The sequence below is a fragment of the Scheffersomyces coipomensis genome (assembly GCF_036884675.1).
Source record: "Scheffersomyces coipomensis strain NRRL Y-17651 chromosome Unknown DFJ63scaffold_7, whole genome shotgun sequence".
Lineage (NCBI taxonomy): Eukaryota > Fungi > Ascomycota > Pichiomycetes > Serinales > Debaryomycetaceae > Scheffersomyces > Scheffersomyces coipomensis.
Window position 1 is genome coordinate 32,149 of NW_027042898.1, and position 12,344 is coordinate 44,492.

At 32.8% G+C, this 12,344-nt stretch overlaps 4 protein-coding genes across 4 annotated transcripts; 1 reads left to right on the forward strand and 3 right to left on the reverse strand. All coding sequences in view use genetic code 12, as the record gives it.

The window, feature by feature from the left end:
- Positions 1 to 3: 3 nt before the first annotated feature.
- Positions 4 to 4,627, reverse strand: DFJ63DRAFT_320672 (cohesin-loading factor complex subunit). The gene has a single exon (XM_064907226.1). It carries the CDS (start codon positions 4,557 to 4,559, stop codon positions 12 to 14), a length of 4,548 nt encoding a protein of 1,515 aa, XP_064759874.1. The 5' UTR covers positions 4,560 to 4,627; the 3' UTR covers positions 4 to 11.
- A 97-nt stretch (positions 4,628 to 4,724) lies between these two features.
- Positions 4,725 to 7,952, reverse strand: VID21 (Vid21p; the record flags this gene model as incomplete). Its single annotated transcript, XM_064905285.1, has 1 exon — positions 4,725 to 7,952. One exon carries the CDS (start codon positions 7,950 to 7,952, stop codon positions 4,725 to 4,727), a length of 3,228 nt encoding a protein of 1,075 aa, XP_064759875.1.
- Positions 7,953 to 8,363: 411 nt separating this feature from the next.
- DFJ63DRAFT_337264 (uncharacterized protein) lies at positions 8,364 to 9,127 on the reverse strand (the record flags this gene model as incomplete). The annotated part of the gene is made up of 3 exons (XM_064908525.1): positions 8,364 to 8,508; positions 8,655 to 8,689; positions 9,017 to 9,127. The coding sequence occupies 3 exons, from the start codon at positions 9,125 to 9,127 to the stop codon at positions 8,364 to 8,366; spliced, it is 291 nt and encodes a 96-aa protein (XP_064759876.1).
- A 252-nt stretch (positions 9,128 to 9,379) lies between these two features.
- DFJ63DRAFT_315173 (uncharacterized protein) lies at positions 9,380 to 12,298 on the forward strand (the record flags this gene model as incomplete). Its single annotated transcript, XM_064906501.1, has 1 exon — positions 9,380 to 12,298. The coding sequence occupies one exon, from the start codon at positions 9,380 to 9,382 to the stop codon at positions 12,296 to 12,298; it is 2,919 nt and encodes a 972-aa protein (XP_064759877.1).
- Positions 12,299 to 12,344: the final 46 nt, after the last annotated feature.

Sequence of the window (12,344 nt, forward strand, 5' to 3'; positions counted from 1 at the left end):
ACACTTTTTTTTTATATAAAAGTAGCTATTCTTTGTAAAAATGTAGACGCAATAATCGATTGCTCTACTGGATCATCAATCATACTATCAATATGATTGATATTAAACGCCATTAAACTTGAAGGTTTAATATTTTGCTTTAAAGAACTGGTATCAGACAATTCAATTATCTCATTTGTTATCGAATATTTATTCATGAGATATTCTCTTAAACTTAATAACGCCAATAACAATTGAGATGTAAGAGTCGACTTTAACGTAATATTATTATCTCCAATCGATTCGATAGCGGATTTTAAATCGGCTCCATCTCTAATCATAATTTCATCTATGGCACGTATGATCATCACTGGTTCTTCTAAAGTTGTGAAATTAGTTTCAGCAATATTATAACTCATATAACTTATCTTATTTCTCTGATATTGTAGTTGATTATCATTTTCTGAGTTACTAATGGCTATATGTCGACACAAACATGCCATGAATTTCTTTCTATTTGAATGGTTTCGGTTGATCTGGGAGTAAAGCACAGGAATAAATGAATTCTCCTTATAATATAAAGGATCTAACCGTGATCGATAATCTATAGATTTATTAATTCCGTCAAAAAGACTGCTTTGAACCAAACTTTCATGCTTTTCATAGATTTCTTTTAAAATATCAATACCAATATTCTTTATATGAGTTTGACTTGATATCAAAGCTATAATGGTTGGGGTACATGTTCTGATATTTGCAAATCCTTGACCTAACACTAATTGTAAGAACTGAATTGGAAGATATGAAACCTTACCATCATCTTCTAAACAGAAATGAAGGATCTTATCCATATACCTCTGTATCAAACCCGAACACACACCATCACTAAATGACATCGGTGCTACTCCATGTAAAGCTGATATTTTCAGTTTTTCTTCATTTGATTTTTTATGACGATCAGAATTCTGTTTGTTGCTTCCACCAATCTTTATGAATTCACAAAACCCTTGCACAATACTATGAACAATTCCAATATTACCTGTTTTAAACTCATTATCAAAGACTTGTACCACTGGATCCGAAAGAAATAATCTGGGATGGGAGATACATAAGTTTATGACATTAATTACAGCAATATTTCTAGTTGTATCATCAGTTGCAGGTTTACAGAAGTATAACAAGAATTTCATCATTAAACTAGAAATTGACTCTTTCTCTCTCAACCCTAATCCAGATTTTAAAAATTGAGCTCTGAACTTTTCAAAGTTACAATGTCTACCAAAATTTCCTAATAAATGAAGAAGCTTTAATAACTTACCATCAGCTTTAAGTTCAACAGCATGCTTTTTGGAATCTATATAAGGCTTGATATGTTTCATACAAGACGTCGATGCATTAGCAAGCTTAACTGAATCACCCTTGGCTTCACATAAAATCCAAACCACTGGCATAGCTTCATTTAATTCCCTGACATTGAATTTAGTCAATTGCTTTAACAAATATGTCTTGACAGAATCCAATATTGATGGCCTAAAGGTTTTAATTGACGGAATGACCCTTCTCAAAATTATTAAAGTATTCATTCTGTTTATATCACCTTCTATACTACCATCAACCAAAAAATGTTGCAAACTGATTAATTGATCTTGATCCACAAGCAGACTATCGACGGAAATTAAAGTTGCAATTAGCTTTAAGGAACGTTGGATGCCGTCAATCAGGTGGTTGTCAGTTCCTTCCGTAACAATATTTAACGAATGGTTAACTATCACAATGATACTACTTCTTAAATCTTTGATTGCAGCACTTGAATATAATTTTCCAAGAAAATCCTCAAAGTGAGTTAAATTCTTTGATCCACTCGTAACTATCTTTCCCATGACTTCTGTAGATTCTTTAGTCTTTTCACTTAATAAGTCAGGATGATCTGAATCGACAACGTTCGTAAACCATAGTTGATGTAGGAAACTCAGTGAAGTTTCTTGTAAAGACTCTTCCTCGTCATTTAAACGCCTTAGCAACTTATTCGCTATATAAACTTTTGCGGATATTGAGTTCAATTTCACATACATTTCTTTCGCAAGCCTTATCACTCGCTTCCTTACCAGGATACTGCTGTCATTGATACATTCACAAATTGGAACATAAAACTGTTCAACGTATTCCTCCTTCAGATTCATATACTTGCTAATCAAGTCAATAACCGCATCTCTGACAAGAGGAGAGCTATCTCTCAATCTACCAGAAACTGCAGATTGCACCTTCGGCATTATCAAAAGTTCCAGATCATTCTCAATTAAAGTGGAAAGAATTCTGATAGATCTACTCTTGCTTTTAATTCTCTGACCTTCTAATGATTTCATTAATACTTCGATAATACTATCATATATCGGATTCAAATCATAAGCAAGGATGATTCCTACGTATGCGTCGGGACCATTAGCTTCAACATTCTCTGTATCGAAGTCAGATTCAGTTTTATCAACACCGTCTGAAAGTCTCAAACTCTGAATTCCATTCTTGAATATTTCCTTTTTGTTGGAAAGATCTTCTGGTGAATCATTTACAATCTTATAGATTGAAACTAAATAATTTGCAAGTTTTTCTCTAACGAATAACAATGGAACAGCTTGATCATCTCTCTTCTGAGATTTCATATACTTGAGAATAACTTCACATTGAATTTGAAAATCCTTAATCTCACTTAAGTCACTAAAAGGACCCAATTGTGAAATTGTACCGTGTGTACCTTTTAAATAGCCCACTCTTTCTGCAATAAGACCAAACATCTCTATTACAAAATTTTCTACATTAGAATTATCAAATTGTTGTTGAATAGCAACCATAGCAGAAACTAGTGCTGATAAGAGCAACGTAGAACCAACCCATTCAGGGAGAAACAAGATGCATAAAATATCTGTAATCAATTGTTGTGTAGTACTCCTAAACTTTGCGAGCAGTGCATTCATTAAGTTGTTTACCAAATATGTCGCAATACTCTTTGCCACATTACATGAATTAGTGAACGAGCTCTCTGTTGAGGTTGGGTCAAGACTATCGACTTTGCCTGTAGATTGCTTTGTCTGAATCAACTTTATTAAAAGAAGTGATGCAATATTTACATTGCTACCATTTGGTAATTTGAATTTGGAAGCAACTTTTGGATCTGAATGCTTGTCAAGACCTTCTAGAACTTCTTGTAATATAAATTCTCTTTGATCGGTATATTTTTGGAACGTACAAACTATCACTTTAACAGCTTCCAATTTCAAAGCATCAAATTGTATTTTCATTATTAGAGAATTCTTATCCTTTGATTGATCTTCTGTGAACAATATTAAAAGTGATAAATATTCTAGCTTGGTAAGGAGTCCTTCGTCTATTTCATATTTTGAAATATGAACTGAAAACTCATTCAAAAGGATATTAACTTCTCCTAAAACTGTTGACATGAAAGGCTTGAGATTATTAGCTAAGATAGGTGAAATATTTAACTTCAAAAAAAGTGGCACAACTAGATTATTAACAATATCACTCACATATGTAACTGCCAAGTTTAAGTATTCTTCCAAAAATAATGACTTATCATTCTCATTACCGTTTAAGATATACATAATTATTCTTGAAGCTAAAAAGTTTTGACTTATCTTCTTCGCTATGAGATTCAAATTGTCCCACTTATTTTGAATCTCTATGTTTGATTCAAGCTCAAGTATGGATATTAACTCGTTAAGAGACTCTGATATATCTTCTGAAAGCACTTTGTGACAGTACCTTTCAATCTTTGATAACTCAGAAACTTCTAAGTTATTCTCTTGTTGATCATTCCTAAATTTCAAAATCAAATCGTGCAATCGAATTAAAGTTGGTAAATTGTCTTCATGAGGTGTATCTGATTCTATGTCTTCTATTATTTTTTGTACCTCGTTATGTGAAATTTCCAGGATTTGGGATGATGTTTCTTGCTTTCTCTTAGGATTTGGAACATTTGACTCAAAATGTTCATCTGTCCTCTTTCGTATTTCCGTACTATGTGATTGTTCTTCACCATCGTCATATTTGTAGATATTGTTGGCACCTTGAGCAAACAGTGCTTCTCTTTGAAACTTTTTTATATAATTTTGATTGTGTTGACTAGTTTTCTGATAATCATTTGAATCGTATGCCTTTCGAATGGACAATCTAGAGTTTTTAAATATAGAACTCTGGATATTACCATATCTTCTATCTTCTGACACGTTCTTAAGACTAATATTTGAATCATAGATCATTCTCTCTACCTGAGGAAGAGATATAGTAGTCGAATTTTGATTTATACTGCTATTTCGTTTTTGAAATTCTATACTCATATCATCTTCATCTAAGAAAGATCCGAATCCTGCCATCAATTGTGTCATTAACTCATCCTGGTTATCTATTATGAATGGATCAAATGAATCATATTTCATTAACTGCTCTTGAGGTCGTATCAAAAGTTGACTGCTAGTAACGAACGGCAGGAAATCCTGTTTCGGTATGAGATGAAGCAATGGTGTCACTGCCAATGCATCCTTTAGGTCTGCTGGAGGACGATCTTCCATTGGTATCCCAAGCCTTTTTATGGTATTTGAATGAAGATAAGTACAGGTAAGTATTTAGAGATCAATTTGTTGCCAAAAATTTAAACTTTAATTTTTTTTTTTTTTTTGGATTAGTTGCACGCGTATTATTTTCTATACAGAATATTTACAACTATTAACTTAATTCTAATTACCCTTATTACCTGGAGAAGACGATTGGGGATTACTCGAATTATTTCCAGAATCTTGAATATTTGGAGACAGTCCCATATTTCTTTGTATCTGTTGCTGCTTTTGTTGTTGTTGGGGTTGGAGTTGAAGCTTTTGTTGGTGTGGTGATTGTTGTAACTGTTGCAATTGTTGCTTCTGTTGTTGTTGAAGCTGTTGTTGTTGAAGTTGCTGTTGTTGCTGTTTTTGGATTAATAAACGCTTTCTTTGCTCATACTCCAATTTAGATATACTTGTGCTATCCAATGAACCGCCAACATTTCTTTGTTGAAGTTGAGCTTGTTGTAACTGTTGGAACTGCTGTTGTTGTTGTAACTGTTGTTGAAATTGTTGTTGCTGTTGAGAAGATTTGGCAGCCTTCAACATAAGTAATTGATTTCTTTCTTGTGGTAAAAGATTAGTCACTTGTTGACCTTGAGGCTTTTGTTGGGATTGTGGAAGACCTTGTGAGCTCACTGAAGCATACTGAGGATTTGGAGAACTAGATGAACTTGCATTACCTCTCATTTGCTGTTGATTAAATCTATTCTGTTGTTGCTGCTGTATGTTGGCTAAATACTGAGCTGCTAACTTCGTCACTTGTTCCTTACTATAACCAGGATTCTTCTGTTGAATAGATTGAATAATAGCTGAAACTTGTGCAGGAGCAAAATGAATTCTTGGCTTCAGATTTGGTGCAGTAGGAGGAACATTAGACACTGGATTCTTTACAGCAACGGGTCCTTGGTTAGGACCATTATTGACAGGTTGTGGTGGACCCTGACCAGGTACATTGCTCTTGATAAGATTATTTTGAATTGGTACCGGACCTTGTTGACTATTACCAGCATTTGACAACGATTTATTGTGTTGTTGCAAAAATCTTCTTTGCTTTTGAAATTGTAAAAGTTGCTGAATTTGCTCAGTAGTATATGGAGTTCCATTTGGTGTGGTTGGACGTTTGATACCTGGATTAGTTGGTATTGCTTGTGATGGTCCTTGTTGGGAACCGGTCTGTTGATCACTGGCATTACTTACAGTTCTTCCTTGAGATTGCTGTGGTATAGGATTACCCGAAGTATTGATTTGCAGTTGTTGTTGTATTGGTGTCTGTATTTGGGACTGTGGTTGTGATTGAGTTTGAGTTTGAGCTTGAGCTTGAGATTGAGGTTGTAATAGTGGTCTATTGGCATTGTTATTATTAATACTGTTTGCACTACTGTTGTTACTTCCATTACCACTCTGTAAGGATTGACTTTGCTTTTGTTGTTGTGCAACAGCAGCCATCATTCGAGATCTTGTAGCCTGTTGATTCATATAAGCTTCTTGAACCGATTTATCTCTTTCATATTTCAATTTAGACAATTCAGCTGGATTTGGAACTCTATCTACTGGTCTCTTAACTTGAGCCAGCATTTGACCAGGAGCAGGTGATCCTGCTGAATAATCACTGGTTGGACGTCTTTGGGTAGGAGCTTTTGCAGCAGCAACTTCTCTTTTCTTCATTGCTTTTCTCATAGCATCAAACATTGAGCCCCATCTTAATCTTCTATGACCTCTTTGAATTGATTCAGATCCTACACCTAAAGGAGATATTCTTCTTTTTGTAGTCAGTTGAGCTCTGTGTGCTTGTTCTAACCATTGTTGAGCATGATAAGCATACAAACCTTTCATATCGGAAACTTGGAATTTTTCATTTAATTGAATATATCTTTCAAAACATTGCCAAGGAGTTCTTCTTTCGATATTAGATTCATATTTCTTAAGGCTAGAAGAAGAATTAGAAGCTAATAAATGCTCTGAAATTAACTCCCAATTAAAACAAAACTCAGCAACATAATGAATAAGAAATTTATCATCTTGTGGTAACCAAATAGTTGGAGATCTATATTCTATATTTTTAATTAATGGTGGTTTAGGAGGTTTCAAAGGATTAAATCTTCTATGTGATTGGAATCCAAATAATCCCTTTTGATATTCGGGTGGTCCCAGAGTACGTGTCTTTTGTTGTTCTTTTAAAATAACTTTATACCATTCTTCTTCTTCTTCAAATGGGTGTAGAAGACGAGACACAGCCACCAATGGAGTATCAACTGGTTTAAGTGTTATGTTGGAATCATCAAATGCAGAGAACTTTGGTAAATTCTTAATAATAGATTGATCGATTTTCTTCAAGTCGTTAATATCGATATATGGTTTGAAAGGAGAAACTTCCTTTTTAACTTCTATGGCAGCAGGTTTGGATCTTGAAAATATCACTTCATCATCATCATCATTAGGCTTTAATAAGTCTTCCACATCCACTGATGCTTCTTCTACATTATCTACCAGTTCTTCTTTCATCTCAGAATCTTCTTCCAATACATTTATCTTCTTACGTTTGATGCAAACAGACTTTCCCTTGATCCAATATTCTTCTATGGCATTAGCCATCAATACACAACAGAATTTCTTGAATTTGGAACTTTCTTTAAAATCTTCAGACATCCATTTTGCTTCTTGTAGTAAATTATCCCAATGAAATGAATTCTTCTTTGTTTTCTTTTTAAATGTAAAAGGATCATAAAATTTTTGAGGCTGCCTAAGGGACCATTTTCCTTGTCTTTTTAATTCTTCTATTCTAGAATATAACACTGCTATTTTCCCTTCTAATAATGCCAGTTCGAAGTTATCCGTTACTAATACTTTATGACTTCCAGGAAGTAACTTGGTTAATGGTAATGTTTGAGTAAGATAATATAATTCAGCCAATGATGATACAATATGTTGTTTGGTTGGGTAATGTTCTGGTACCGATATGATCTCTAAGTCCTTGACATCTTTCATAAGGAACTCATCTAACTCTTCTTGATCTACTTCTGCTGGGATTTTTAATGATTGTACAGCTGATTTTTGACGTCTTGCACTTGAAAATGAAGGTGATTTAGATATTTGAACTTTCTGTACTTTGTTGCTTTGATACACTTCATCATCTATCTTTCTCTTGAGCTTTGGATGAAATATATATTTCTCTATTCCCAGAAGTAATGAATCTCTTATATCATTTGATCGAAGTACATCTTCAATTGATTTATATCTATCTTTATGTTTATCAGATTTATCATCTTCCAAATCACCAAGTAAAGGGTCGTGAACAATGTAATGTAACTCCAGTAATTTCAGCAGCAATACATCACTAGCAATCGAAGTATCACTAGAGGATGACATTGTTACTTGGTTAATAATTATAATGGATAAGAAGTAGAGTATTTATGTATTTATTAATCTATTTGAATATTCAAAATATAAAAAGAAAAAAACTTAGTCACGCGTAAGTCGCGTGATTTTCACGTGATCGATTTTTGATAGAAAATTGTTGTGTGGCTGTTCATTTTGCACCAAATGAATTACTATATGTCAACAAGGCTAAGTAATGAAATAACATTATACATTGAATATGGTTAGATTTGATCAAGTTTAATCATGTTGTGGAATTGGTTAGAATCAAACTAAGCAAATTGATTCTATTAAAAGCTTACAAATTCTGATATACTTGAAGCGATTGAGTAACATAAATAATTGTTGCATTCAAAGAAGCTACTTAAAAATTTATACACATGTAGATGCTCTTTCTTTCATTTAAATGATATCTTCATCATTGATTCCAACTGTGATACCTTCTGGATTCATATTTTCTGGTGGAGATATACTTGGAATGGCTTCTAATCCAATGTAGACTAATCCAATGATGAATATCAAAAGTGAAGCAATAACACGGAAAATACTAGTTCCATTGATCATTGATCCGATTAAGGTATAGACTAAAATTTGTTAGTGATATGAATGAATAGGTTTACTTTCAATTAATAAAATTGAAATTAAATGAATTGAATAAAATACTTACACACTCCTCTTCCGATAAAGGAGAACAAGAATGATCCATAAGCATAAGCTTCAGCTGGAACCTTAAATTCTATAAAACGGTTAGTATATAGTTGGTAATAATAATGATAATGATAGAATACGTACCTAAACCACCAATTATTAACCCAAATGAAATAATGTATAAACCAAGAAGGAACTAGATATCAGTTAGTAAAGATTGACAAAGCACACACAACAAAATAAAGAATTGAATGATACGTACAGATTGGCTGTGATAGTTAGTAACATTGGACACCTCAAAATAAGTGATTAACACATTGGTAACTATTGATATACGTACATTCCATTGAATAGTTGAAATAATCCTGCTAAAACCTAAAAATAGTATTAGTATAAAGTTTGATAACATTTGTGGCATAAACTTCTCTGTCGATACATACTGATAAACCTGCAACGGTTAAGTTGGCAATTCTGAACACCCCATTAAGGTCCAGGTCATTGAATTGATCTAAATTCATCATTAATTATACTATGACTTCGTTATAATTGATTAACTGTCTTATCGTAAGAGAACAAGTATGTCAATTTTTGTTTGATCACCACAAAAGAAAGATTTTGACAGATCGCGCCCCAAATGAATTTTTTTACAGCAAAATTTCTACCATACGTAATTTCAAATTTATCAAATGTCAATTACAAATTAGATCATTCTTGTTCCATTCCAAAGGTTTGATAGATTCTAGTTCAAGAATGATAACTGGTTAAATGATATGACGCTAGCATCTGACATTTTGACGCCTGTAGTTGAAATACCAAAGAATTCATTCATTGCCAGTAGATTAATCTATGAGGACCCTGAAACCATCACTAATTCTTCAAAATGTATCTTATTAGGCACAATACCTCATATTTGGCTGGACGATCAAGGTCCTGGTGTATTATCACAAGCATCGTTTCGTGCTAAAAGGAAGGTGAAGCAAAGGTTTAGAAGTGCCACCAATACTATTAATAGCACGTTGGCATTGAATTTCAAGTCATCAAATACAGCAACCAGTTCAGATTCAACCCAAGATACACTCAATGTATTTCTGGCAGATATAATAGATGCAGAATCAGATACGTCAACGGAATCGCTGCTGTTAATGACTCCTGAAATAGATCTTGAACCAAAGGTTAAACCCCATATACCAAGTTATCTCAAATATATCAAACAATCATCAATAAGCAACGTTGTTAATGATACTGTCTCCCATCACGATAATGAATCATTATTACCCCGTTTACTCGTCCATGAAGATAACTTATCAGTATTACCTACTCGATCAACTTCAAGTCGTTTAACTTCAACTGTTCCTACTCCAGAACATTTCATTGATGATGATTATGTTACGGAAGATTCATCAGCTAAAAGAGAACGACTTAACTTTATGCTGAAATTACATAATTTTTCATCAACATCAAGACGAAAAGCTAAAGATAAATCAAGTAGAATCAAGGCAAAAATTCACCAAAATTTATTAAAAAATTATGAAGCAGGTGAAATCTTTAAAGTAGATAAAGTATTAACATTAATCAAATTTGTCGAAAAATCTAATCTCATGTCTTCATTTAATGAAGATGAGCCTTGTGATTCGAGAATATATGAAAGAAGAAAAGAATGTATTATCATGTTAAGAAGAGGACTTAATACTCAATCTCCTATTATTGTACAAATGTATGATATTCATCTGGTTTCCCATGAAAGTAAAAAAGATCCTGATTTTTCATTCCCATTATTGGATATTGTGGGAGCTCATTATTATAGTGAATTTGATAAGTCGGTGTATTTATCAATGCCACAAGAAAATGGAGTTCTTATATTCATTTTGAAATTTCATGATACATTTGCAGCTACAAGTTGGTTATATTTTATAAAGCAAGCTTTGGGTCATGAATTGGATCTGATATTTCATATTAATTTACCTGATTTAAAACTTTCATTAGATATAGAAATTCCCAAACATGTTATGGAAGAGTATACCTCACCATCGCAGAAGAAACATACCACTCTTAAACGTATTGATAATGATTATCGGGTTGGGTATGATCCAATTTTCGAATATCTAATTGATTTCATTAATAGAGAACTTTGTAAAATGGGGTTTGAAACATTGGTAAAAGAAACTAAACGATTCTGGTTTTGTTTTCGTCATTATGATAGAATTGATTGGGTTCAAAATAATAGTGAATTGTTTTTCATGCAACATCAGATGTTATCTAGTAAATTTCAACTAGAATTAAGAAGTATTGGTATAAATTCTGAGCAAGATGAACTACTTGGAACTGAACCAAGTTCGATCGAAGGTTTCCTTGTTAGATTGACTAATACTGCCGGAAAGAAGAAAAGTTTTTTAAGATCATTTCATAAAATTCTGTATTTCTATACTTGTGATCTGCTTCTTTTCTTCACAAAATATTATCGTGCTGTACCACCATCTCCCGATAATATATTTATGGAATCTGAAGAGTCTTATGAAAGAGTTGCTCATACCATTCCTGAAATTTATCAGCATTCACCTTGTGATATAAATGTTGATGAAAATGGAAAACTTCCTTTTAAAAATAAAGATGAATTCATTCATAAAGATGAGATAGCATTAACTGAATTAGGGAGAAGATCGCTGCAACTTATTAAAGCAGAAGCGATGATAGATTTATCCCTTGTCAAAGAAATCAGATCAATACCTATGAGTAAGATAACAGGAACTCAAAAATTATTAATGTGTGTATTATATTACTCAGATTCAAGTTTAGTTGATAAAGAGCTGATTGTTGATTCAGGGTTTGAAATTGAAATGACTAATGGTAGTGTTTTACGATTACAAGCTCCAAGTTGTTGTGTACGAGATGAATGGGTTAAACGACTTATTGGGTTATGTAAGTATTGGAAATTATATAAACGAAATCAATTAGAGAAGGTTGTTGTCATTAGGAAAATGAATCAAGAATCCTTACATATAGATGAATATGGAGATTCTAATATTGATCGAGAAGCAAATGATCTTGATTTTGCTCGATCGTATGCTGATCCTACAATTCATGGATTTGAAGCGATTTCTATTAATAAATGTATTTTAATATCAGGATACTTGTTTCAAAAATCCAAAAAGCATTCTAATTTTAATCAATTTTATGTGATTTTATGTCCTGGATTTTTAGTTTTATTTTCGATATTTCGTCGATCTAAAAAATCAGGAACATGGAAACAAACGGCATCATTTGATCATTTCCTTACTATTCCTATTTCAAGTTGTTATCTATATTCTGGTATTTCTACGAGTATTGATTTATTAGAAAGACTGAAAGAGATTCAACCTCAAAATCCTGAACGTCATTCACTTCCTCGACTTTATCCTGATGGATGGAAATCATCCGAAGAAGAACAGATTCGATGTTTTACTTTATGGTTTGGAAGTAAACGAGGAATAATGGGATATGAAAAGGCTATATCGAAATATAATCCTGAGGATAGAATTAAAATTGGATCGTTTGATAGTTCAGAGAAGAATCCGAATTTAGCTAAATTGGTCCTGAAGGTAGGTTTAACTGGTCGAAGTATTGTCTTCATGGCTCGATCCAGACAAGAGAGGGAAATGTGGGTTTCAAAAATCCAATCTGAATTAGATCGAAGTGTGAAAGTATCTAATTAAAAAAAAAAGTTGCATTCTTCTATTTATTATTATATAGCATTATATA